At 38.6% G+C, this 26,296-nt stretch overlaps 1 protein-coding gene and 1 long non-coding RNA gene across 2 annotated transcripts; one reads left to right on the forward strand and one right to left on the reverse strand.

Moving 5' to 3' along the window:
• Nucleotides 1-1,525: 1,525 nt before the first annotated feature.
• On the reverse strand, nt 1,526-25,585 carry LOC143623235 (uncharacterized). Its single transcript, XR_013151856.1, has 3 exons — nt 25,337-25,585; nt 24,768-24,893; nt 1,526-1,609 (listed from the first exon to the last, which is right to left on the reverse strand). It is a non-coding gene; the product is annotated as an uncharacterized LOC143623235 (long non-coding RNA).
• LOC143623285 (TMV resistance protein N-like) lies at nt 20,516-23,139 on the forward strand. Its single transcript, XM_077094233.1, has 2 exons — nt 20,516-22,646; nt 22,739-23,139. The coding sequence occupies exons 1-2, from the start codon at nt 21,396-21,398 to the stop codon at nt 23,045-23,047; spliced, it is 1,560 nt and encodes a 519-aa protein (XP_076950348.1). The 5' UTR covers nt 20,516-21,395; the 3' UTR covers nt 23,048-23,139.
• Nucleotides 25,586-26,296: the final 711 nt, after the last annotated feature.

Consider the following 26,296-nt stretch of genomic DNA (forward strand, 5'->3'; position numbering starts at 1 on the left):
GGATCTGATTACAAACGATACGAGTACGAGTAAACAATAATAAACAACCATAGGGGGTTTATCGATATACCTCGGTTACGAGAACCGGGAAGACACCAAGGATTAACAAGACACGCTAGAAGTGACACAATCCAAGATCCGGCAACTATTCCGGTAAGATCTGCAATCCACGGCAGCTTACGGTGGTCGGCGGAAGTCTCCGGCGACGGCAGCAGCGGCTGACGGAGATGACAGAAGGTGGCGACGGCGGCGCAGGTAGATGGACAGCAACAAACAACAACATAAGCTTCAAACAACACAAGAACGGGCGGTTTATTGAATCGCCGGAAAATCGATTTCGCCGGAGAATATGAAGTTCGCCGGAAAAACGTGATGTAGTGATTCAACAGCGCCGGGATCTATGTTTAAGCTATGAAGGTGTTAGTGATTGCTAATGGACAAGTGGCGGCGGCTGGGAGGTGTTTGCGGCGGCCGGAGATGCTCGCCGGAAAACCGAGCTCACCGGAATTCGGCGCCGGATATTATGGCATCTAGGGTTTTGTATATTATATATATTTCCATAAATAGAATAAGGACATGTATTTATAGTAAGTTAATTTTAGGGTTTGATCCATTAATCCATTTGGGTTTAAAGCCCAATTATAAGATTAAAGCCTAATTCATTGTCCATTCCATCTATATAAAAGTGTCGGGCCCAAATAACATTTAAGTAGGCCTTTTGTCTCGTTACCCCCGGTGTAACTCTGTCCGGATCACGTTCGGGTCGGTCACGTTGACTTGACCCGAAACGTTCATAAAATCCAACAGAAACGTCTTAGTACGTTGGATCTTGAAGGTTGTACAAATATTGAGAAATTGCCTGAGGAACTGGGTAATTTAGGATGTTTACAGTTCTTTGATATTAGTACAATTGGCAAAATCAAAATCATAGTCAGAATACCAGAATCAGAATCAGAATCTGAATCAGAATCCAGACGAAGCAAATCACAGAGAACCATATAGTCTACTTCTCTTCACCTCTTCATCAGAATCAGAATCAGAATCAGAATCAGAATCCAGACGAATCAACTGGTATGTTTCTTCACAAATTACTCCAGAAGAACCAATTGATAATTGCTCTGCTTCTTTTTGGCATTCATTCATTCATGATATTTTATGAGTTTTTCAGAAGTTATTTTATTATTTTTTATTGCAGCTGTCTTGGTTTTGGGTTTCATTTTTATGCATACAAACAAATCAATGAGGGATGCAATTGATTAAATGAAACAATCGATCAGATAGTGAATTCATTTTTGCATGTACGTAGAAGCAACATGACAATAAACAACCGCATTGGGAATCATGCTCCTAAGTGTATCCGATACAATACAAAATATAAGATAACACGTTTGACCCGATCCTTCTAAAATGTGCTTCTGCATATCGGTCAAATAATGGTTCTGGAGCAGGTGCTTCTGCGGTCAACTAACAGGTGGGTTTCTGCGGTCTTGAGGTGAAGGAATGGGCCCCATTTTGTCCACTTCAGGGACCAGGTGCTTCTGCATACCAAAATATGTACTACCACTTTAGGCCCACTTAGAATTGTAATTCCAATGTATATCACAATAAACTTCAAAATTTAACCAAACCATGAACTTCAAACATTTCCCAGCTGCAGTATCATGTACCAAGCAAATAGCAGTCCTGTTGACCAATTCCGATATGCACGTTCTGTTGACTTTCGTATTACCTTCAGAAGTCACAGTTCACCCTAAAAAGTCAAACCAAATAGGAGTGCCAGTTTTGATCAGCTTTCTTATCTTTTTATCTGTTCCATAAGGACCAAAATACCCTTTTTGATAAAAACCTTTCAAAGGCTTCTGAACTTACCATAAACCATCCTATGTTACAATATAAAGTCAATAGAAGTTTGGAACTCTACCAAATAGCTTCTGCCGTCATAAATCACCTCATGATCTTTTAGATACTTCCATTAATGCAATGACTTCAATAAGGTGACTATGAGGATTAGTACCACTCAGCTACTCTTAGCAAAAAAATTCAACCAAACCATGAATTTCAAACTTTTCTCAACTGCCAGCTGTATTTCCGGGCCAGAATGATAATGAAAAACAAGTTATTTCCAAAAGTCAAAGCTGATTCAGAATTGGTCAAATGCGGAAAAAAATGTCAACCATGATTAAAAAAATAGTCAAAGATTTTAAATATTCAGATCTGACCCTAAGAAAGTCAACTTTGACAAAAAAAATTCAAACTTGACTAAAAACTCAAAATTGGTCAGTTTGTTTTTCATCTTCATACTTTCCACCTCCACTTTCAAGACTCAAAAAACAAGAAAAGGCTGTCAAAAATGAGGGGAGGGTAATAATGTCAGTGTTGTTTTTGAGATAATTCCGTTCCATTTAGGTACAATTTTTAGTAGGTGATCCCTCTCTCAGCTAACTTTTAGTTGCCTTACTTTGTGCTTGATATTTGAAACTGAGAGGATTATATGTTAACGGAATTTTGACTTAGACAGTCATCATGAACTGAAATTAACACCTTGGATACAAGTACTCTCCTAATTAATCAAAGTTATCTTTACTAGTGCAGGGAGAGGGTTTTTAAATTTTAATGTAGTCGGATCTGAATGTGAATTCTGACAGTCATCATTTTTCTTGTGCTTCTGATGTAATACTATTGTATGATTTGAGTGCAGTGCTGCTGTACTTATACATACGATGAAAGTTACACTACTGCATCATATGAACTAAGCTTGTACGTTTGTCTAAAGCAAACAACATCTACATACATTGCCATTGTCTTTGTTAAATTCCATTACATCACAACTGCAGAAGAAGAATAATAATAATATAGAGCAATTCAAGTATTTCACATTAAAGTTAACAGCATAATTTACATAATTCTGCAATAATAACAGATTGCACATGTACCCATCGAATTTGTTCTTCCTATTCTAGGTTTGCCATATTTTGGATTGGGCTGCTGGAAATGTTGTGCATGGCATATACGGAGTAAAGTCAACGGCTGGAAATGTTGTGCATGGCATATACGGAGTAAAGTCAACGATTGGTCGGTATTGTTTTTAACTTTTAAATATTGATGACCTGTATTAAAAATCATAACCTGGATATACTTATGGACATCTGGGCTATTTTAATGACCAGCATCGGGTTCAAGGTCCAGCTAATCCAATATATATACAAATGCCCAACCCGACAAAACCCAAACGAATCCATCCTTTGACCAGGTCATCAAGAACATCACAAGTGGTCAAGTGGGTTAACAATCATTTTTAAGTAAGCGACACAACTTTAAATCACTTAAATATGAGTATTTATTAATTACCTAGCTATCCACTTACTCATTTTTATTTTATTTACTTGTTAGTAAAACAAAGCTTATATATATATATATATATTGGAGGATAATGGAGAGCGTTGAAGAATTATGAAGATTTTTAATTAACAATAAGTTTGATATTTTTAGCATATATAGCTTCTTGTTGTGTTAAGGAACGTACTAACTATATATGAAATTACGTTTTAGTTTTTATATACATATGCAATTGATCTGTGTCTCCAGGATATGATGAAATTACGTTTGATTATCTTAAGCGCGTCATGATGTATAATATAGATAGATAGATCCAATATATAATAAGACGTCATTACAAAATATAAATTAAATAATATCCACCATTAATATAATAATGTTTCATTACAAAAACTACAAACATTGATCAAACATGACCTACTATGATTACAAAACTCCATAGCATTAATTAATATTTCATTACAAAACAACAAGTCCTTAATCAAACGATACCCACCAAACCACTAGTTAATGTAATAATATTTATAAGGAAGACTTATGACTTTTCAGGAAATCCAAAATAAAACTTAGGGCCCATGTCCAAGTTTGTTTTTTTTTTCGAATTGTATATATTATAAGCAAACAACAACCAAAGCCACACAGAGACAACACCCCTCTCCACAAGTCGGAGAGAAGCATGACAATTACATAAAATTGAAATTGCACCACTTGGACCAAACTAAAGACTTACATTTGTACCTGCTCTTAAACAATAAAAACCTAGACCTAATATCACCTACTATTTACTCTATCTTGACTTCTTTGTCTTCAAATATCCTCTCATTACGGGTTTTCCATAGTCTCCAGCAAGCGATAATCACTATACCATGAAAAACGTCCCTTTCCCGGACTAACAGCCCCGGGGTCTTATGAATCTCCAACCGAAAAAGCGTAGATCGGGGGAATTTTACACCACGAGCTCCCAAACTCCCAAACCTTCGAAGCTACTGAGCAACCCGAGAATACATGCTCAACTGTATATAATATAAGCAAGTTGTTGCGTGCGGTTTCGTGGAATTTATATTGATATGTGTACTTTTATTACTTGAAATATTTTTATCTAAAATACTAAAAATGTAGAACTATAAATTATTATTTTCAGCAACACCTTATGGCATTCACTCACATCTCATCAATTATATTCTTGTAATCATCTTCAAAATTTAAAATTTTTAACAAAAACATCGATACATCTCATACATCTTATACATCGTCTTTAATTAGTAGCAATGGTAACTTTTTTCCTAAGATTTTCCATATCATTACCATGAGTTTTAATCCTAGTAGCGTTTATCTTTTCAGCTTTCTTAAGTTCATCATTTTGACACTTAATGTTATGAATTTGATATAGAATTTTAGCATTATGGTTTCTATAGTGCATGACTTCATCAATACATTCTTGTGTGCAAAGTTTATATACCTCGGGAATGCGAGAGGCAGGATTAGGAATCCCCTAAGTGGAGCTTGACGAGGTGTTTGCTTGACTACTTCCACATGCAGCACACTCGGGGATGATAGGACTTGTTTGACTGCTTACACCCGCATCACTTGTCTCAGCTTTATTTTCTCTTAACTGATTGTTTATTCGAAGGTTGGCATCCATCGATTCAAAAGACTTGATGGTAGAAGTCAACTCTGAGAGTGTTAAGGTATCCAAGTTTGTCGTTCTCTTGACGGTAATCACACTGCTATTCCATGCGTAAGGCAGTGAATCCAACAACTTCATGTTGTTGGTACATGATGTCAGTAGTTCAGTGTCTAGTGTCTGTAATCGAGTTAGTTGGATTCGTATTTGGATGTAAGCGAAGTTCTCACAAGTTCGCTGATATAGGCGAACTTGTGGAACAAGCGAAGTTAGGGACAACTTCGCCTAAACATGCTAGGCGAAGTTGTCGTGTTATATAAACTGCTAGGTTACAGCTAGATCAGCAGACGAGTTAGAGTTTGAGTTTATGAGTTATTCAGTTTTGTGTAATCGGTGATCAGTGAATCACGTGTTTCCAGTTGCAATACAACGTGTCTTTGTTTATTGTAACGTGTGTTTGATCGTGTTAACGTGTATCATCTGCTACGCTCGTAACGTCTTACGTAGGGATTCCGCACCTACGTAGAACGAGATATTCCGTGTAGATCCGGCTGGGAACCTACAATTGGTATCAGAGCTTTTGCTCGTGATTGTGTGGTTCGGGATTATCACGCGGGTGTAGAAATCGTTCCGTTCAACTATTCGCGGGACGAGTTTACCGAGTTTTTGTGTCCTACTTACCTCCCACCATCAAAAACAACCCATTACACCTTCGCATACCTCGCAAAATCCAGAAATCAAACCTGCAAAATCATCGTGTTCATCAGGCGAAGTTGCCGCTACTGTTTGTAGGGTTTAGGCGAAGATATAAGGTTAAGCGAAGTTATCCACAACTTCGCCTACCTCACAAGTTCGCTTATCTCAAGCGAGGTTATCCACAACTTCGCCTACCTCACAACTTCGCCAAATCAGGCGAATTTAAAAAGAAGAGCGAAGTTAAGAATTCAAGCGAAGTTAAGACTTAAGCGAAGTTATCCACAACTTCGCCTACAGTACTGTTAAGGATAAAATTTTTATTTTTCGGGTTTCTTTGTGTTTTCGTTTCGTAAAAGATGACTTCAATAAATATTACGGAACTGGTGAAGATGGAAGTGGAAGCGGGTTCAGCTACTAAGGCACCAAAGATGCTAAAGGGTACCGATTTTGTGGCTTGGAAAGATCGGTTTGAGCAGTATGTTAAATACCAAGACGCTAAGATGTGGGTGTGCATTCAAGACGGATACATTCCACCAACTGCTCTGTATGAGGGTCGTGAACAGATTAAGAAATACAACAAGATGGAAGAGGAAGAAAAGAAAATGTATGAGGCTGAAAGCAAAGCTCATGCAGCGATAACAATGGCTCTTCCACAAGAGATTCTTCACACCTTCAGGAAGTATAAAACCGCCAGAGAGCTTTGGGAAGCACTTGAAAACCGATTTGAAGGTAATGTGGGGATTCGTGCATCCAAGATTAAACTACTCAAAACCCAATTCTCGGTGTTCAAGTATTTGAAAAATGAATCACTTGATGATATCATCACAAGATATTATCACCTGATGACCGAACTCAGCAATTATTCCATCGCTTACAAAGAAGAGGAGATCGTGGAAAAACTTCTTGATGCTCTCCCACCGAAATGGGAGATGTACACTGTCTTGATGAGAGAAGACAAAGAGTTTGCCGACTATGACTTGGAAACAACAGTCAACAAACTACGAACTTTTGAACTTAACATGGTTCGAAAAGAGACACCAACTGATCAGGTTCAGGATCCGGGAATGTATGGTGCGAAAGTTAATTCAAGTTCAAGTTCTAAGTCAGAATCATCTGCGTACTACTCTAAGGGAGACTCGGGCACTAACTCAACACATGAAGGTCATGTAACTCTCAACATGGATGGTGATGTGTGTTTTGTAGCTGGTGGTACAAATGCTTCTAAACCTCAAGCAACCAAGGGTAGTTTCTCTTCAAGTGTTCCGAACAACAACTACTCTCAGATGCCCATGAGTGTTAAATCTGCTGAACAGCAGTTTGCTCTCTATGCATCTTTCATTGCTTCGTATGAAAATTACATTAAAGGCAAGATTGTTGATCCTGCAACTTTAGACGAAGACTATGATCAGATCGATGCTGATGATCTGGAAGAGATGGATCTGCAGTGGCAGATGGTGATGATTGTAAGAAGGGTTAAAAGGTTTATGAAGAAGACTGGTAGAAAGTTTGTTGGTGAAAGACCAGGTTTTGATAAGTCAAAGGTTCGGTGTTACAACTGTCAACAGAATGGCCACTTTGCTAAAGAATGCACAAATGACAGAGTTGAACGTAGTCAGAACAGGTCTACACAACAGAGTGGTGGAAGTAGTGAGAATAGGGCAATGATATCCAGACAGATTGGGGAATACAATTGGAATCTGCATGTTGAGGAAGTGTTCGAACAGGCCAATTTGGCGAACATTGAAACTGCAGGAAGTGAGAAACTAACTGGAGAAAATCAAGCTTACATGGCAGAAGTGACAGATCAGCTCTCCGAGGTAAGTACTAAACTCCCTTGTACGAAATGTGAAAATCTGTCTGAACAATTGAAAACAATAACTGATCAGTTTGTTAGTTTGGATGCTCAATTTAAAACATTAAAAGAAGATCATCATTACACTAAAGCTAGAGAAAATAGTTACAAGGTAAAAATAAAAGCTAGTGAGAAAGATATCAGAAGTCTTAAAGCCAGTCTAGCTGAAAAAATACAAGTAATTGATCTTAGCTATAAAGTGTTAGAAGAGAAAACTAAACTAATAGCTGAAAGGGATAAACAGATAGCTGATCACCAGGTGAAAGTGGTGGAACTAAACAGAAAACTTGAGCAATTCAGAAATACCTCTGCTATACTTGATCACCTTGTAAGTGATCAACGTTCCCCAGTTAAAAGGGGAGGAATTGGATATAATGAAGTTCCACCACCTTATAATCATAACTACACTTATGATCCTAGTAATCAGAAATCCGTTGATGTTGAAATTGGCCAGACAGTTCCGGTTAAGGTTACGATTAAAGATCCAGAAGTTAGTAAAGGCGAAACGAGTAAGCCTGTTTCTAATGTTAAGATTTCTGTTCCTAGTCCTGTCTCATCAAATTCGGACAAGTCATCCGAGTCGAGTGAGACAAAAGATGAGGCAGTGTTACCAAAACGTGGAGAGGAACATAAACCAACTGAAAAGAATTCTCCACTAAACCCGTATGTCCCACCATATGTTAGACAAACGGGCAGTAATGCAGCCTCAACATCTAAAACAACTATTGAGACGAAAGTTGAACACAGGAGTTGTTTCAGATGCAATAAAATAGGACACCTGATTGCTGATTGCCCTCTGAAGCAGAGATTCAGAGGTATGAGGCCTTCAAAAACTGAGAATAGAACTAACGGTAATTACTATAATTGTAAAAATGAAAATTCATCAAAGTTCAGATATTGGACTAATCCAGGTTTTCAAAGAAATCAATCTCAGTTTTTCCTTGTTAACAACCAAACCATTAGTAATAATTCATTTAATTCACGAAGGTTTGGATGACCTCATAGTCAATCTACAAGAAGGTATCCTTTTAGGACTTACAGAAATCATACTATTACTAACTTTGGACAGCCAAAGTACGGGATGTAGTCTTGGGTCCCCAGATTTTAATCCTCTGCTTTAATCGTGCAGGAACAGTTGAACAGGGTTGCAAACAATCTATGGGTTGTGGATAACGGCTGTTCCCGGCACATGACGGGTAACAAGAATTTGTTACACGAATGGAAACCTGTTCAGGGAGGAAGAGTGAGTTTTGCTGGAGAGAGTGGTGGAAGGATTACTGGAATTGGGACGGTGACTAATGGTAAAATGACGTTAGAGAAAGTGAATTTCGTTGAAGAACTGAAGCATAATCTGCTGAGTGTATCGCAGATATGTGACAAAAATTACACTGTGCACTTTACCAAGAATGAAGCGATTGTACTGTATCCTGGTTTCAAGATACCAGAGGATTGGATAGTAATGAAGGCTCCAAGGGAAAAGAATACGTATGTTATGGACATGAGGTCGACTGAGATGGCAACAGAAGAATCGTGTCTTCTGTCAAAAGCAACTGAATCGGAGTCCGTGTTATGGCATCGAAGAATGGGGCATATTCATCTTCGGAAAATGAACTACATTGTCAAGAATGGGCTGGTGCTGGGTGTTCCCTTGAAAAATTTCAACTTTGAAGACCAATGCTTATCGTGCAAAAAGGGAAAGTAACACAAGAAATCCCATCACACCAAGAAGGTTAATTCAATAGTCAGTACCCTAGACCTACTTCACATGGATCTCTTCGGTCCCGTGAATGTAAAAAGCTTAGGTGGAACATCATACTGTTTGGTGATCACTGATGATTTCTCTCGATATTCTTGGGTATATTTCCTGAAGACAAAGGATGAAACGGTTCAGATGGTAATAAATTTGATTACCAAGGTTGAGAATATTATGGGGAAAAAGGTTAAATACATCAGGAGTGACAATGGGATAGAGTTCAAAAACTATCAGATGGAGATCTTCTGCTTACAGAAAGGAATAGACCACCAGTACAGCGCCCCGTATACTCCGCAACAAAATGGGGTGGCTGAGAGGAAGAACAGAACGTTAATTGAAGGAGCCAGAACCATGCTGGCTGATTCGAAACTTCCTGTGGTGTTCTGGGCTGAAGCTGTTGCAACAGCCTATTATATCCTTAATAGAGTGTTAACTGTTAAAAGACTGAATAAAACATGTTATGAACTTATGCATGGGAGAAAGCCTAACTTGAGTGGTCTCGAACCATTCGGGTCCCCATGTTAGATATTAAAGACGAACTCAAAATTTGGTGAAATAGCCGACGAAGGTATTTTAGTCGGATATGTTGTTGGGACTCCCAACAGACGAGTCTTTAATCTATCGACCAGCAAGGTTGAGGTGGTGTGTAACACTGATATCACAAGTTACAAATCACCAATACCAAGCACGGGACCCGCTGGGGCTTTCGACTATGATAGGCTTTTTAAATCTTTTAATTTGCCTTACCTGGATTGTGCAGAAGTTGATGAGAGAATAGCTACGAAGATGCTTTATGATGAGGAAGAAACTCTTGTGCAACGACCGCAGTACGATGAATGTCAACCTTCCTTGTTAAATGCTGTCGATACCCCTGCTGCCTCTACTGAAGAGGAATTCTTCAATCCGTTTCACTCTCAACAACAATCACCCATTGATGAGCTACCTTCGAACCTGGAAGACAATCTGCAAGTCAGTTCGGTTCCGACTACGAGAGTTCACAAAAATCACCCTTTGGAGAACGTGATAGGTGATCTGTCCGATGGTGTACAAACAAGACAAAGCTTGAATGAGCACACCTGTGTTTACACAAGCATTAAAGATACAGGCATCACTAACGAATGCTTGTACACCTGCTTCATCAGCCAGATTGAACCAAAGAACTATCAAATGGCTCTCAAGGACAGCTCGTGGGTTGAAGCCATGCAAGAAGAGTTAGCCCAGTTCAAGAAGATGGAGGTATGGAATTTGGTTGCAAAACCGAAAAATGTGCATGCGATTGGCACAAAATGGGTTTTCAAATGCAAGAGAGATGAAAAAGGGATAATTATCAGGAACAAGGCGAGGCTGGTTGTAAAAGGTTTTAATCAGCAAGAGGGGATCGACTACAATGAAGTGTTTGCTCCTGTGGCGAGATTGGAAGCGATTCGACTGTTTTTGGCATTTGCTGCACACAAGGAGATGAAGGTGTTCCAGTTAGATGTGAAGAGTGCGTTTCTTAACGGTAAAGTCGATGAGGTTGTGTACGTTGAGCAACCTCCGGGTTTTACTGACCCAGACTTTCCTGATCACGTGTACAAGCTAAGTAAAGCGCTATATGGGCTACATCAGGCCCCTCGTGCCTGGTACTCAACTTTATCTGATTACTTGCTTGAGAATGAATTTGAAAGGGGAAGGATAGATAGTACACTGTTCGTTAAGAGAAATGGAAGAGACTTTCTTCTGGTTCAAGTCTACGTGGACGACATCATCTTCGCTGCATCAAAAGTCGCCATGTGTCAGGAGTTTGAAGCCATCATGAAACAGAAGTTTGAAATGAGTGCTATGGGTGAACTAACTTTTTTTTTAGGATTGCAGGTTGATCAGAAGAAAGATGGGATGTTCATTCATCAGATTAAGTATGTCCATGACGTTCTCAAACGCTTCAAGATGGAGGACAGCACTCCATTTGATACTCCAGTTTGCGTCAACCATAAACTGGGTGCTGATTCAGACAACGATGCAGACATGGACCCCACCCAATATCGGGCAATCATAGGTTCTTTAATGTACTTAACTGCTTCAAGACCTGATATTATGTTTGCAGTTTGTCTTTGTGCTCGCTTTCAGGAAAACCCAAAGGAATCTCACATGAATGGTGTGAAGAGGATATTGCGATATCTCAAAGGCAAGCCTAAGCTAGGGGTGTGGTACACGAAAGGAGGAGACTTGGAGTTAGTCGCCTACACAGATTCTGATTATGGAGGATGCAATCAGAATCGGAAGTCAACAACAGGTGGATGTCAGTTTCTTGGAGGCAGATTAGTGTCATGGCAGTGCAAGAAGCAGACCTCAGTCGCCATTTCAACCTGTGAAGCAGAATACATGGCAGCATCGAACTGCTGCTCCCAGGTTCTTTGGATACAACAGCAATTGCGCGATTATGGTCTGAATTTCACTCATACTCCTATTTGCATTGATAACACTGCTGCTATCTCAGTAACTAACAATCCCGTAAAGCATAGCAAAACTAAACACATTGACATCCGTCATCATTTTATACGGGATTGTGCTGAGAAGAAATTGATTGTGCTCGAAAAGGTTGATACGCTAGATAATTTCGCTGATTTGTTTACTAAAGCGTTTGACAAAACTCGTTTTCAAAACCTTATTGAGCTGAATGGGATGATCAATCCCGAGTAACCGTGTTTTTTTTGTCTTTGCTTAAAAAAAAAAAAAAAAAAACCTCACTATCGCTTAGAATTATGTCGGTTGCCTCAGTTTGAAGGACATATCTTCGGATATGTTTGGTCCTCATTTCTACTTGTAGAATATGAGGATAGCCATTAACCAGATGACTGAAAGTGACCGGGGCGGTTTATGATGTGTTTTTATTCTTTCGCTGAAAATTAGTCGTTCATACTTAGTTAGAAGGACACATACTCGTATGTGGTCGGTCCAGTTGATCCATTAGATCTTCAGGATAGCCGTTTACTTGAAGACTTCGACTTGATCGGGGCGATAGAAGTTAAAATTTTTTTTGGGAGATGAAATTATTTTTCAAGTCTACTACTTCGTAAGAAGTTTCTTTACTATGTTTAACAGAAAATTGATCCAACCTTGGAAAATGATAGATATACTGATTCTGTGTGCTTAACTAGTGAAGTTATTAGGCCTAAAAGACTTTAGAACAGTCATTGTATGTCATGGTAGCTTTTTATGGTGCGTAAAAGTAGAAGTGATACTAACTAAATCTCCTCGATTTTACGTGGAAACTCCTTAATAGTTGTGCATGTCTCCATATATATCTTTCCGAATGATAGGCAGAAAAGCAATTACCCAGTCATACACGAGCCCGTGAGTGTTCTGATTCCCGTGAAGATAGCGTGTCAAGAAACTGCAGTGATCCAGATTCGGGACTTGCAGTTGTTTACGACTCTGAAACTGTGTAAATACTTAAAAAAAATGTGTTACTGAGACATTCTAGAGCTTATAAGGTTAATACTTCTCAATCAAGATGTGAGAAAGAGAACGGGAAGAAGAGTCTAAAGATCGAAGAGTACTTACTATTTAATCAGACACTACGGGTCGAGGTCAACTCGGGGTGACTTGGGGAAAGCCAAATATGCTTTGAGAATAGATAGGAGACATCACAATCTCTGAGGTGTTGCCCATTTAAGTTTTGAGCTTAATTGAACCTAACCCGTATCACAGAAACAATGAAAACCATTCTAAGTTATTTACCTGCTTACAACCTGTTTCTTTATGTCATAATACAGCTGAACATGGATCTGTGTGACAGTCACTTAATTAGTATGATTCCTGTTCGGATCTTTTCTAAAACATGGTAGTCCCTGTCGAGACTGAAATTTGATCCCGTGTACTTTATTTTTAAAATTTTATTCTACTTATGTAGTTGTATGATTTTATACCTGGTTACTTGGTCTTGATCGTATCATTTAACTCTTTAAAGGATGTTTTAAAACTTAATTGCAAATTGTTCAAATTATAGGGGTTTGTTGTGTAAATTTTCATATCAGCGAAGTTATCCATAACTTCGGCTGCAATAGGCGAAGTTATTCATAACTTCGCCTATAATAACTTTGACCCTATATAAAGGAAATTTTAGGTCAGACTCTTTATTGTTTTCAAAACCGGCGAACTTACTCACTGTTAACCCTAAGCGAACTTATAGCGTCGAATCCAATCTGTGTTATTCTTCTCAATACTAATCTGATTTCAAGGTGTGTAGTGTCGATATAAAGTATATTCACTGTCATTGATGTAAATCAAAGGTCGTTTCGACCCGTTTCGTGACCTCGGTCTTTCGAAACCTCACCACCCGATTTTCAAACTTGTTATTACGTGGTCGTAATCAACTTAATCGTCTAAATCGTCATAAAATCATGTTTTATGGAGTCCGCAATCTCCAAATTGACCCAATTCACCTCGTTCGAAAGTCTAACTGTTGCCGATTCATATTCAGGCGAACTTACAGTTTAGGCGAAGTTATTCTTAACTTCGCCTGAGGTTTAACTTCGCCTGATAATTAATTATGTAACAGTATATGAGGCGAAGTTGTCGTTAGGCGAAGTTATCATTAACTTCGCCTGGCCCTGTTTATATAACATTTATTACGCGAAGTTCAAGTTGAGGCGAAGTTGTTCCCAACTTCGCCCCACCTCTAACTTCGCTTATACAGAATAAATTATAACTTCGCTCATGGTAACAGGTGAACTTGTGATTTGCCTCGACGATTCTCTAACTTAGACTGTTTGTTGCAGAAAAGGCAGCTGTTGCTGGAGCAGGTGGTGCAGGTGGTGATGAAGGTGGAGACAACAACCAACAGTTTTTCCCGGGGCATAACATGTACATCACATTGGACCCGGATGCGAGTGGTGTTGATGATTTCCGCGAGATCATCACATTTCTACTTCGCTCGCGTATATTCCACGCTATTACCACAACACTGCCTATATCTTTGCCAAACATTGAAGATTTCTGGCAGACAGTAGAATATGACTGTCGAGTCGAGCCCCCGGTTATGCGTGCAACGGTCAATAATCAGATAGTTCAGTTCTCGTCTGAACAGATCAGGGTGGCGTTACAGTTTGGGGATGAAACAAGAGACGATCCTACCGACTTTGTGGCTCCATTCCGAGATGGTGCGTTTCTGAGGATGGGATATTCTGGTCCTTTGGGGGATACTCAGAGACGCAAGGGGTTCTTGCTAGACCAGTGGCGCTTTCTCATGCACGTGATGATCGTGTGTATGTCGGGGAGAAAGGCTGGTACAGATGGAATGGGTGCGACCATGCAGTCGGCGATGACTGCACTGACTTACAATAAGCGTTACAGCTTTAGTCAGATGGTATTTTACGAGATAGATCGTCAAAGACGAGCGGTGGCGCGTGAGAGATTTCTTATGTATCCAAGATTCCTACAAATGATCTTGAATCATGTTGCTCCCACGTTACCTCAGCGCCGCCCAATTAGATATGTGGAAAGTGTCAGCAAGAGGATCTTCGCTCAGTGTAGATCATCGAGTGCAAGAAGCAAGCCTGAGCTCCGTCCTCCACATACTCCACTATTTGGGTACTTGATCAACCCAGAGTATGTTCCAGCTCGTGGGGACGAGTTTCGGGATCCGGCACCACAACAGGCTGGAGCACCTCAAGCTATACCTGCTGCTCCTGTTGTGTCACCGGAGGAAAATGTAGACCTTGATGCAGCGTTTGGTGGTCAAGGCTTCTTTGATATGGAACGTGTTGATCCAGAGGAAAATGTGCAAGTCTCGGTTGCACAGGTTTCTAGTGTGAATGTGGCTAGGGCAGCTCCGACGGTAGCTGATTCTGATTCGTCAAATGATGATGTGGCTGAAGCGAGACGGATTTTATTAACACGAGAAAGGGTTCAAGGGAAGAGAAAGAGAGATGATGATGACAGTGAGTCAGATTTTGAAGAAGATTTACATCAGTTGGTTCGTAGATCAAGAAGGGAACGGACAGGTGCAGGTTCGGGAGCTGGTGAGAGCTCAAGGGTGGTGAGCTGGTGAGAGCTCAAGGTGCGTTTCACTCCACCCGCACTGTCCGGTATGACCATGGTTCCGACATCATTACCAGTTACAAGGCCAAGCGCCACGGATGTTCCCGTGGTGACTACCTCATCTTCCTTCGGCATCCCACCCACTACATTCCAACTCTCGACTCCGGAGATTGTATCTTTGCCACCTCCAACTCTTACTCCAACGGAGGTCGTGGCAAGATTTATTGAGTCGACAGTTGTAGCTACTGCAGGGTTGTCAGTTACGATACCACCTGCGGTTACGTTTACGCCTACTTCTGAGGTCCCGGTTACATTGGAAATCCCTCCTCAGTACACTCAAGACATATCACATATGAGGTTTGATTTCGATGCAACCTTATCCGACTCGGAACGAATAGCAGCGCTTGAAAGGGTCATGGCAGAACAATCAAGGGTAAATCTTATCCAGACCCATGCTATTCAGCACCTCGTTGCAGAGAATCAGATACAGTCGTCCCTGCTGATCGAACATGGAAAAATAATTGATGCTTTGAAATAGTTCTTGGCATCTCAGGGGGAGACGGGCTGTAAGGGTGATGAGCTGAGGAGGAAGAAGCGTAATGATCGAGACGATGATTCCAATGCATCGAAAGGTGTAGGTGGAGAGTTGCCAAGAACTGAACAAGCTTTTGGGACTTCCACATCTCAGGGGGAGTCAACGAGTGCAGTTGGCGGTTCTGGTGATGATGTGGTGGTCGTGGATGCTGAAGAGGTGTATGATGATATTGTAGGTGATGAGGATGTGTTACCGGTTGATGAGATAGAGAAGATTGGGGCAGAGATTGTTATTGATAATGAGATTGAAGAGGGAGAGATTGTAGAGGAGAACATTGAGCATGAGATTCCGGAAGTTGATAAGGCAGATAGGAGTCAAGATATGGGAAGCGATGAGACAGAATGGGAAGAGCAGCCAAGATGGAAAGAAGGCTACGCTCAGTGGTTCGTAAAAACGAAGAAACCGGCGGTCCCTACTATGTTCAAGAAAAGTTACAACATCAGGGGTTATGCTGAATCGAAAAAGGGGATTATATGCTGGTTATATGATGAGCAGTTGAGGCTCTTTGTGATTAAAAGGTATGATGGGGTTCAGTACTTCAAGAGGCTGTTGAGATCGTTGAATACGTTGCCTGAGTGTGAAGTGAAGGACTTAGCCAGGTTGGGGTTAATAAACAGGATTGATGATAACATGGCTAGGGTCATTGGAAAGATTGTTTGGAAGGAAAGTATAAAGGAGAAAAAGTTCGAGCTGTTGAAACCACAGAAAGGAAAACTTATTGAAGACAAAGATAGAGGGATGAGAGCAGATGGCAAGCCTTGGATGATCATGAAGTATAAGCCGATCCGGTGTTTAAAAGAAGTGCCGATGAAACAAATGCCCAAGGATGTGCTCAAGGATCTGAAGTGGTGGTATGTTGATTGTGAAACAGCTGAAGCAGTAATGGAGAATGAAGATGAACAAGAGCTGCTGAGAGTGTATGATCCAATGCACTTGGTGAATTTGTCTCAAGCTGATCTGCAGGTGCTGAACGAGAAGAAAATATTTTATATTCCTGCTTGGAAAGAAGAAGCGAAGAAATATCAAAGAGTTGTTTCGGTTTGTGTACGAGAAGGAGTTCATGCTTGAAGATGAAAGATACAAGATTGTTGAAGATTACAAGACACGTGCTTGAAGATAGAGATATGAAGCTACGGCCAAGGGGGAGTCTGTTGGTACATGATGTCAGTAGTTCAGTGTCTAGTGTCTGTAATCGAGTTAGTTGGATTTGTATTTGGATGTAAGCGAAGTTCTCACAAGTTCGCTGATATAGGCGAACTTGTGGAACAAGCGAAGTTAGGGACAACTTCGCCAAAACATGCTAGGCGAAGTTGTCGTGTTATATAAACTGCTAGGTTACGGCTAGATCAGCAGACGAGTTAGAGTTTGAGTTTACGAGTTATTCAGTTTTGTGTAATCGGTGATCAGTGAATCACGTGTTTCCAGTTGCAATACAACGTGACTTTGTTTATTGTAACGTGTGTTTGATCGTGTTAACGTGTATCGTCTTCTACGCTCGTAACGTCTTACGTAGGGATTCCGCACCTACGTAGAACGAGATATTCCGTGTAGATCCTGCTGGGAACCAACACATGTTGATCAGACAACTCAGGATGATACTGACACTACTCAATTTAGTAACGAGTGACTGAAATATATGTTGATTTGAGAGAGGCAACTGATTCTCCTTGAGTATGTTTAAACATGTTGAATTCTTCTTTTAACATGTCCTTTTGGCCTTCTCTCATGTTAAGACATCCTTCAAGCTTAGAATTGCAAGACATGTATCACAAATAAACTCCTCTTTAAATACTCGTTGTCTCCCCCTCGGCCACCCGAAACGCGTAAACAGTTGGCCAGAAAATATGTCAACAAAATTTGAGAGAAGAGTACCCAATACACTAGGGATATCCCAGAAAAATTTCGTGATTTTCCAACCAAAAAAATCACCGAAAATTATCGAAAAGTAAATATTTTCGTCAAAATTTTATGGAATGAAGTCTCACTTATGAGGAGTATTCAGGAAAAAAATTGTTCAAGAAAAATTTTCCCGCCAAAATACCTTTTTTTTGGATTGTAATCGAGTGGACTTGTAAGCGAGTTTGATGAGGGCTGGGTTGTAGGTGACTGAAATGTATGCGAGTTGGGATAAGGCAGAGGGTTAAGGATGAGTTGGGCTTTTATAAACGAATGCGATGTATGCGAGTGATGACTTTATAAGCGGGTTACAATGTAAACGAATGAGTATGTTGTAAACGACCAAGGGAGTGTAAGCGAGTGTAAGAGGATGTAAGCGAATGAGGAACAAGGAACACAATGTAAGCAAGTGAACAAGTTGTGCCAATGTAAGCGAATGAAGTGTGGTCGAGTGAGAATTGTAAGCGAGTATGCAAGTGGGGTGAATGTAAGCGAGTGAGGGTTTGTGTAAGCGAATTAACTAATGTATGCGACTGGATGTGATCGCTTGGAGAAGTGTATGTGAGTTGAGGTTGTAAGCGAATGGATGAAATGTAAGCGAGTATGGAGTGTGAGGATGTAAGCGAGTACTGGTTTGTATGCAACTTAAAAGTATGCGAATGATGATGATGATTGTATGCGAGTGGGTGTTAAGGCTGAGATGTATGATGTATGCGAGGGGTGACTTGGGAGTGTAAGCGACTGATTGGAGATTGTATGCGAGTTGGGGCCAAGAGTGAGATGTATGCGAGTTGGTTAAGGCAGAGGGTTAGGATGTATGCAAATTAGGATGAGTGTAAGCGAGTTTTGGGGTTAGAGGCTAAGGAAATGTATGCGAGTTGGATGAGGTCAATTGAGGGTTTGTAAGCGAGTTGAGGGATTTTAATTTAATGAGGTAAATGTATGCGAAAAATGGGATTGTAAACGAATCAACAGATTGTATACGAATACACACATGTATGTGAGTTGACAAGTTGTATTCTAATAGAAGTAGATTAGAATACAATTTCCTTAGATTACAAGCCAAATTGTATTCAAAAGAACCCAATGTATTCGAATTCAAGCTCTTGTATTGGAGTCTTTTGAACCAAAAGAGGAATGTCACCAACTCACTTTCCCACACCTTTATCAAACACACCCATTTACATGATTATCCCAACTTTTTCAAGCAAACTAATCACATGCAACTACACAAACACAATCTTTTAAGATTCACACACCACAAACATAAACTTTTCATCAAAACTTTATCATCTTTAACATGAACACACTAAAATTCTTGAAACTTTGAAGAACACAAGAACCCAAAAACCAATTATTTTCTCGAAAAATCGGTCTTTTCACACACAAGACCAAAATCCAAGGTTGTGACCCAAGATCTACAACTAGTCGAGCCAGAATGCTCTGATATCAATTGTAGGTCCCGAAACCGGATCAAACAACAAAACAAACTAAGATACTAGTTGTTCTTGGATCAACCTCACAACTAATTGGCGGAAACAACTAGTTGGACCGAGATCTCGGATCTTGAGTGTGGTGCCATTGGAGCCGAAAAGTAAGAGAAGGGTGAAGGAGGTTGAGAGAGTTTGTAAGGACTTAGACAATATTGTGCAAAAGGGTTAGGTTGGTGTATGAAATACACACACCTTATATATGTGTGTGTTTACTCATACACCTCTTTCATTAATAATGCCCAATGGGCTCCAATTACAAAGGCCTAGGCCTAAACATACATATGTAAACAAATAAACAACGTAAACGTACACTAGTTACAAATACGAAAGACTACTAATGAAATAGACCTTACAATAACTAATATGTGGTATTGGATTGCTTTAGGTGAACAAAGTGTGTTTAAATTTGTAGATTAGTTGATTCTTCATATTAAATAACCATTTCTTTCACTAATTTGCATTACTTCTGAAAATATTTCATACATTTTTTTAAACTATATTTTCGTTTGATTAATAACAATAAGCAAGGGGGTGTGGAATGTGGATTTAACTTTTCTGATTGATAAATTGCCGGCTATCATAAAGAGAATATAATGATGTGGATGCCACTCAACATTGTTGATTCTATATTCATGAGAGAGTCTAAAAGTAGCTAGACATACAATGAACTTTTGTGGATATCAACATTTTCGGTTCATGTTTTCTTAATTGCTATTTTTTAAAAAGACAATATTTTTCTGAATAAAAATTAAAAGCGATAGGCCCTTTTAGGGTCCAAGTTGTTGCCAGAGGGAAGTTATATTGCTATTTTTGTATTTAATTTTGAGGAAATTAGAATTTATAATTATTTGCAGTTGGACCTCGTTGAGCCCTCATGAGGACCAGTCATTTTATAATTTAAATTTTTTTTGTAGTTTAGAGAAGAAGATAAATTTAATTACACAAAGTAAAATATTGTGAAAATACATTATTATGTCGACATTATATTGACTTTAATAATAGCTCCTTGGTAGTGGTTCACATCTTAAGCTAATTTTTCTGTCTACATTCATTTCATCCTACTTTCTTTGCAACTATCGATCTGGTGTACTTTTTTTCCTCAAAAAAGACTTGGATTATTCAGATCTCCCAACCAAACATACCTTCGATGGCTTCTTCAAGTTCATGTGGTCACAACAAAAGCTACAAGTATGATGTGTTTCTGAGCTTTAGTGGTGAAGACACCCGCAAGACCTTTGTTGATCGGCAGGGTATTAACACCTTCAAGGATGACGAGAGAGGAAAAGAGATCAATGATGAGCTCTTACGAGCCATTGAGGAATCCAGATTCTATATTATTATTTTTTCCAAACGCTACGCATCTTCATCATGGTGCTTAAACGAGCTTCTGAAGATCATGGAGTGCATTAAGACGAACGAGCACACCGTGTTCTACGATGTGGATCCCTCTGAGGTCCGTAAACAAACTGGATCATTTGAAGAAGCCTTTGCCGAACATAAGAATGAATCAGAGGTTGGAAAATGGAGAGAGGCTCTTAAAGGAGCAGCCAATTTGTCTGGTTTGGACGTGAGGAAAACTGCTAATGGCTAATTCTTCATTATATCTATACTTTGGCATCTCATGTTCTATACTCTATTGTTAAATCATAAATTAAATATGAGTCTCGCTGAAAGATGTAAATTTAAACCTGAAATATGTTTCACTTGTTTTAAATCTGTGTGTATTATTATGTCACACAAACGGACGTGCCGGGTCTGGTCATAACTGGTTTGAATGAAAACGAGCTATAACCAGTAGGCAGATATATGCAAAGTTATCACTTTAATTTGGGTCAAAATTAGCTGAAATTAATCGTTTTATAACATAGGTATTAAAATAGCTTATCGAGCTTCATTTTTTATGTTTTTTCTTGCGACAAGTAACACCAGGTATTCACTGTGGAGAGGTGGCAACAACGGTATTACCGACGTTGACCATGGTCATGTCGCAACCGTGGTGCCGTTAGTGGGGCAAATGGGTTGTATGCGACGGTGACGGTTAGGGTGGTGATGCAGACGGTATTTTTATGTTAACAAAATGTTTTATGAGCGACACGTTCTATCCCTTTGTATAATTTGAGTGGACCCAAATGAACCCAAAGTTACTTTTTTTTTACCCAAGTTATGAGTTTATTGGTTATAGAGTCAAATTGACATGCTTAGTGTGTATAGACGTGAAAAATAATCATTCATGTGGGTTCTTGATCGAGCTAATTGAATCTTCTTTTATGTTCTACAGGCATGAAGCTAAAGTCATTGAGTTAATTGCTGATTGGGTTTCGCTCGAGTTACGTTCCATTGATATGAACGTTGATGAAAATTTAATAGGCATGGAACAAAGGGTGCAAGATATTGATCGGTATTTAGAGATTGGTTTGGAGGATGTTCGCATGGTAGGGATTAAGGGCATGGGAGGTGCAGGGAAAACAACTTTAGCCCGAGCTATTTTTGATAAAATGTTCACTGATTTTGAAGGTAAAAGCTTTGTTGAGAACGTGAGGGAAAACGCCTCACAGTTAGGTTTGGAGAAGTTGCAAGAACAAATCCTTAGAGATGTATTAAAGAATAAAGGCATTAGTGTAAGTGGTATCCAAGAAGGGAAAAACTTAATGAAAATTAGGTTGTCTAGCAAGAAAGTTCTTGTTGTTCTTGACGATGTGGATTGTAAAGAACAGCTTGAGACGTTAGCCGGAGATCCGACTTGGTTCAAGCCAGGAAGTAGAGTTATAATTACCACTAGAGACGGAGAGGTGCTGGAAGAACATAATGTGAAATGGATACACGATGTCAGTCTTTTAACGAAGGTAGAAGCCATTCGCCTTTTCAGTAGGCATGCATTTGGGAAAGATATTCCAACTCAAGGGTATGAAAAACATTCAAATGAAGTTCTAAGTTATGCTGCTGGCCTTCCGTTGACAATTAAAGTTTTGGGTTCAAAACTATGCGGTAAAGATGAAAGGCAATGGAGACTTACACTAGAAAGACTTAAAACAATTCCATTGGAGGAAACTCTTAAACAATTGGAATTAAGTTATGAAAGCCTTGATGATGAACTCAAGGAATTATTCCTACATGTGGCATGCTTCCTTCGAGGATGGCAGAAAGACGATGCAATTCGTATGCTTGATTGTTGTGGACTTAACGCTGAATATGGTTTAAAAGTTCTTGGGCAAAAATCTCTAATTGTAACTTTAGAACGCGATAATGATATAATCGACATGCATGACCGTATAGAAGAAATGGGCAAGAATATTGCAGGTCGTGAGCATTTGGACAAGCCCCACAAGCGTAACCGATTATGGATTCAAAAGGAAATTGAAAACATTTTGGCTGATAATTCGGTAAGAGTCCAATGTATTTGTAAGGTGGAGATGAAACTCACAAAATTTTCATGAGTCATAACTCAACTTTTATGATTGTTCTTGACTTGCAGGTTCGTAAAGGAACAAGATGTATAGATCTAAGAATCACTCCAAATATTTTTTTGGAAGCTCTTGGAAACATGAAAAAACTTACTTGTCTTATTGTGAACAACAGAGAGTTCAAGGATAGTTCTGTTATTGATGAAGCTCGCCTACACTTTCCAGATTCGTTACGATATTTGTATTGGTACAACTACCCCCACTGGTGTTTACCCAGAACGTTTGAAGCAAATAATCTTGTTGCACTAGAAATGCCTAGAAGCAAAATCGAACATCTTTGGGAAGAGGGAAAGGTAATATGGTTGGTTGGTGAATCTTGAATGTTATACTAGTTATATATGTTTACCTTATTTTGTTCTCGTTTTATCTTGTGATAGGTAATGAAGAATCTCAAATACCTTGACTTGAGTGATTCAAATAGCATTTGTATGTTGAAACGTCTACTTCTTATATATTGTGATAGTCTTGAGAAATTACCAGAGGATGTTGGTGAATTAGAATCTTTGGAGATATTAAATGAAACAATCGATCAGATTTCTGAATTCATTTTTATGCATACAAACATAGCAATGAGGGATGCAATTGATTAAATTAAACAATCGATCAGATATCAGATATCTGAATTCATTTATGTCTCTTTAGTAGTTTCAGAAAACCAATTGGTTTCGGTCAGTTCGATTTTAGTTTAATGAATTTTGGGCTAAAATATTTGGGTTAACTATATATTAAACTATTATAAATTATTTACATTTTAAAATAAAGTTTAAAAATCTATTAATTTGGTTAATTATGTTTTTTCGGTTTTAGTTACACGCAAAACCGAAACCGAATCGAGAGTTTGGTTTTTAAGAAAACATAAAACTAAATTGTCGGTTTTTGCTTCGGTTCGGTTTTTAAGAGAACATAGAACTTATTTGTGTTTTGGATCGATTTTTTCGGATTCATGCAAGTACTCTACTAAGTACTAACTGAACGAAGGTATTTATTTACTTATTTTTGATGTTGCTGATCTCATAATGTTTGACTAAAGGTCTACTGTCATATACTCTGAAAATCAAGCCATCTCTATGTGTTTTCAAAGCTGGTTTTATCGTACATATACTCTCTAAAATTTTCATAGCAAGCTCCTCCTTTTATACATAAAACTTCTGTTCTATTTAAAGTTGTGAACCCAGTTTGATCATTATGGAAAGTCAAACTAATGTGATTGCCTTTGAATTTAATCTAATTACAAACATTATAATATTACTTATTTCTAGCTAGAGCATGTTTAAACATTTCTGGAAGATATTTGTTTCTCTTATTCCAACTCAACTAAAACTGTAACTGGATGAATAACTTAAATGACTTGACAGTGATCTTGAGATTATAGATTTTAAACGTCTATGTTTTTCTTTTGTGTTCATAGATCTATTATCTACACCAATGCAATGAAACAGTGGACAGTCCACGCAAATGAATAAGGTGGTTGCTCATATGCTAAGAGACAACAGGTGTACGGCTTTCAAAACTTTTCTTTTCTATAATTTTTTTTGAACATTAGTATTAATGACTCTTCTTGTAAGTTGATATATGTTTTGTATAACGTTTTCTTTTTCCTTTGAACAGACAGCTTAATGTATAATAATGTTTACTTATAAAGTTTTACACATTAAAATTAGTTGACTTTCATTAGTCAAACACTGCAAGTTTGGCTGACTTTGATTACAATTACCTCTCTCCTTACTATTTGCGTGTAGAAGTAACTTAATAGATTTTGCTTAGCCTCTTTAACTTGACAATAAACAACCGCTTTGGGAATTGTGCTCCTAAGTGTATCTGATACCATACCAATATACGATGACACGTTTGACCCGGTCCTTCTAAAATGTGCTTCTGCATATCGGTCTTGAGGTGAAGGAGTGGGCCCCATTTTGTCCACTTTGGTCAACCAACTAACAGGCCTGGAACAAGTACTTATGCGTCTGCATACCAAAATATGTACAAAGGCATCGTACCCAAAAACAAGACAGCTGCAATTCCAATGTATGATCACAATACTGCTTATTCTCGGCCGACATAACCGAGTACAAAGGCATCCGATTAGCCCATATCCATTTTATTTGATTACCGTTAGGCCCAATCTTTCTTTTGCACTGGAACTGTCAAATCCAATTAGCAATTCTCCTGGGCTCTATAATTTTGTTTTTTTATTAATAGCCCAGAACTGTTTGCACCTCAGCACTTGACTAAACCAAGCTCAATTGTGTTTATTACAAACAATCTTTAACTAGCTCTCACTATATTTCCTTATCCGGGCTTATCTACATCCTATTTCTCGTTTTACCATTTCGATAAAACCATGACACCCCATTTCTCAAGCATAGCCCAGTTAACGATACTATTCTCCATCAAGAAACAGTTCCTGACTTCCAGCAATTGTTCAACCAACATTAGACTTACCGGTCAAAATTGATCAAAAAAGTCCACCTTCTCCGAAAGTCAACTCTGGCCAATAGAAATTCAAGTTTAAGTGAAATTTCAGATTTGGATAAAGAATTCACAACTCAATACAAAAAGACCAGATTACCGTTTATGATCAAAAGGATTTTTTGTTTAACTTTTTTGACTAATAGATTTCCAAATCTTGATATACAGATTCCGTTGACTTTCATAGTTCGTCCATAAGTCAAAGTTGACACCAAAAAAGTCAAACCAAATAGGAATGCCAGTTTTGACCAGTTTTCTTCTCTTTTCCATCTGTTCCTTAATGACCAAAATACCCCTTTTTCCAAAAACCTTTCAAAGGGTTCTGAACTTACCATAGACCATCCCATAATACAAAATAAAGTCATCAGAAGTTTAGAACTCCACCAAATAGCTTTTGCCCCAATGCATTCAAGAAATTGGAGATTTTCAACTAAGCAATCATAAATATAACCTCATGATCTTTTACATACTTTTAAAAGATGACGCTTTTAAATTTATAATCTTTATGGTATTATGGTTCTGCTGCGTTCCATTTCTTCAGTTTTAGTTACATGCAAAACCAAAACCGAATCAAAAGTTTGGTTTAACCGTCGGTGTTTGATTAGGTTCGGTTATTGGGGTTTGTCTTTCTGGTGATTTTTGTTTATACAAGTACTCAAAGTTATCCTAATTTTCTTATCTAAACTGGTGCAAGGGGCATGTTTGTAAATTTACGCAATCGATCTGAATTTGTAACATGTTACTTGTGCTTCTGATGTTTCTGAGCTGATCACAGATCACGTGCGTCTACGTTCAAGAATTCAAAAGTTGACAAAAGGTCAACTGTCAATTGATGAACCCTTAATATTAAACCATCCTTTTATAGATAACATTTCTGTTATATTTAAACTAGTGAACACAGTTTGACTATTATGGAAAGTCAAACTTCTGTGATTTTATTTGAATTTAATCTAATTCAAACATTACATTATACTTATTTCTAGCTAGCCGATGTTTAAACATTGCTGGAAGATATTTGTTTTTCTTATTCTAACTCAACTAAAAATATAAACGGATGAATAACATAAATGACTTGACAATGATCTTGAGATTATAGATTT

Source organism: Bidens hawaiensis, unplaced genomic scaffold, assembly GCF_021521415.1.
Source record: "Bidens hawaiensis isolate Kalapana, Puna unplaced genomic scaffold, B.hawaiensis_p1.1 tig00003356_1, whole genome shotgun sequence".
NCBI lineage: Eukaryota > Viridiplantae > Streptophyta > Magnoliopsida > Asterales > Asteraceae > Bidens > Bidens hawaiensis.

What these genes read in the sequence shown, in the direction of transcription:
- LOC143623285 (XM_077094233.1), top strand. Translation starts at nt 21,396, where the DNA reads ATGAACCCAAAGTTACTTTTTTTTTACCCAAGTTATGAGTTTATTGGT. An exon ending in ACATTTTGGCTGATAATTCG is followed by an intron (nt 22,647 to 22,738) that starts GTAAGAGTCCAA and finishes CTTGACTTGCAG; the next exon opens with GTTCGTAAAGGAACAAGATG.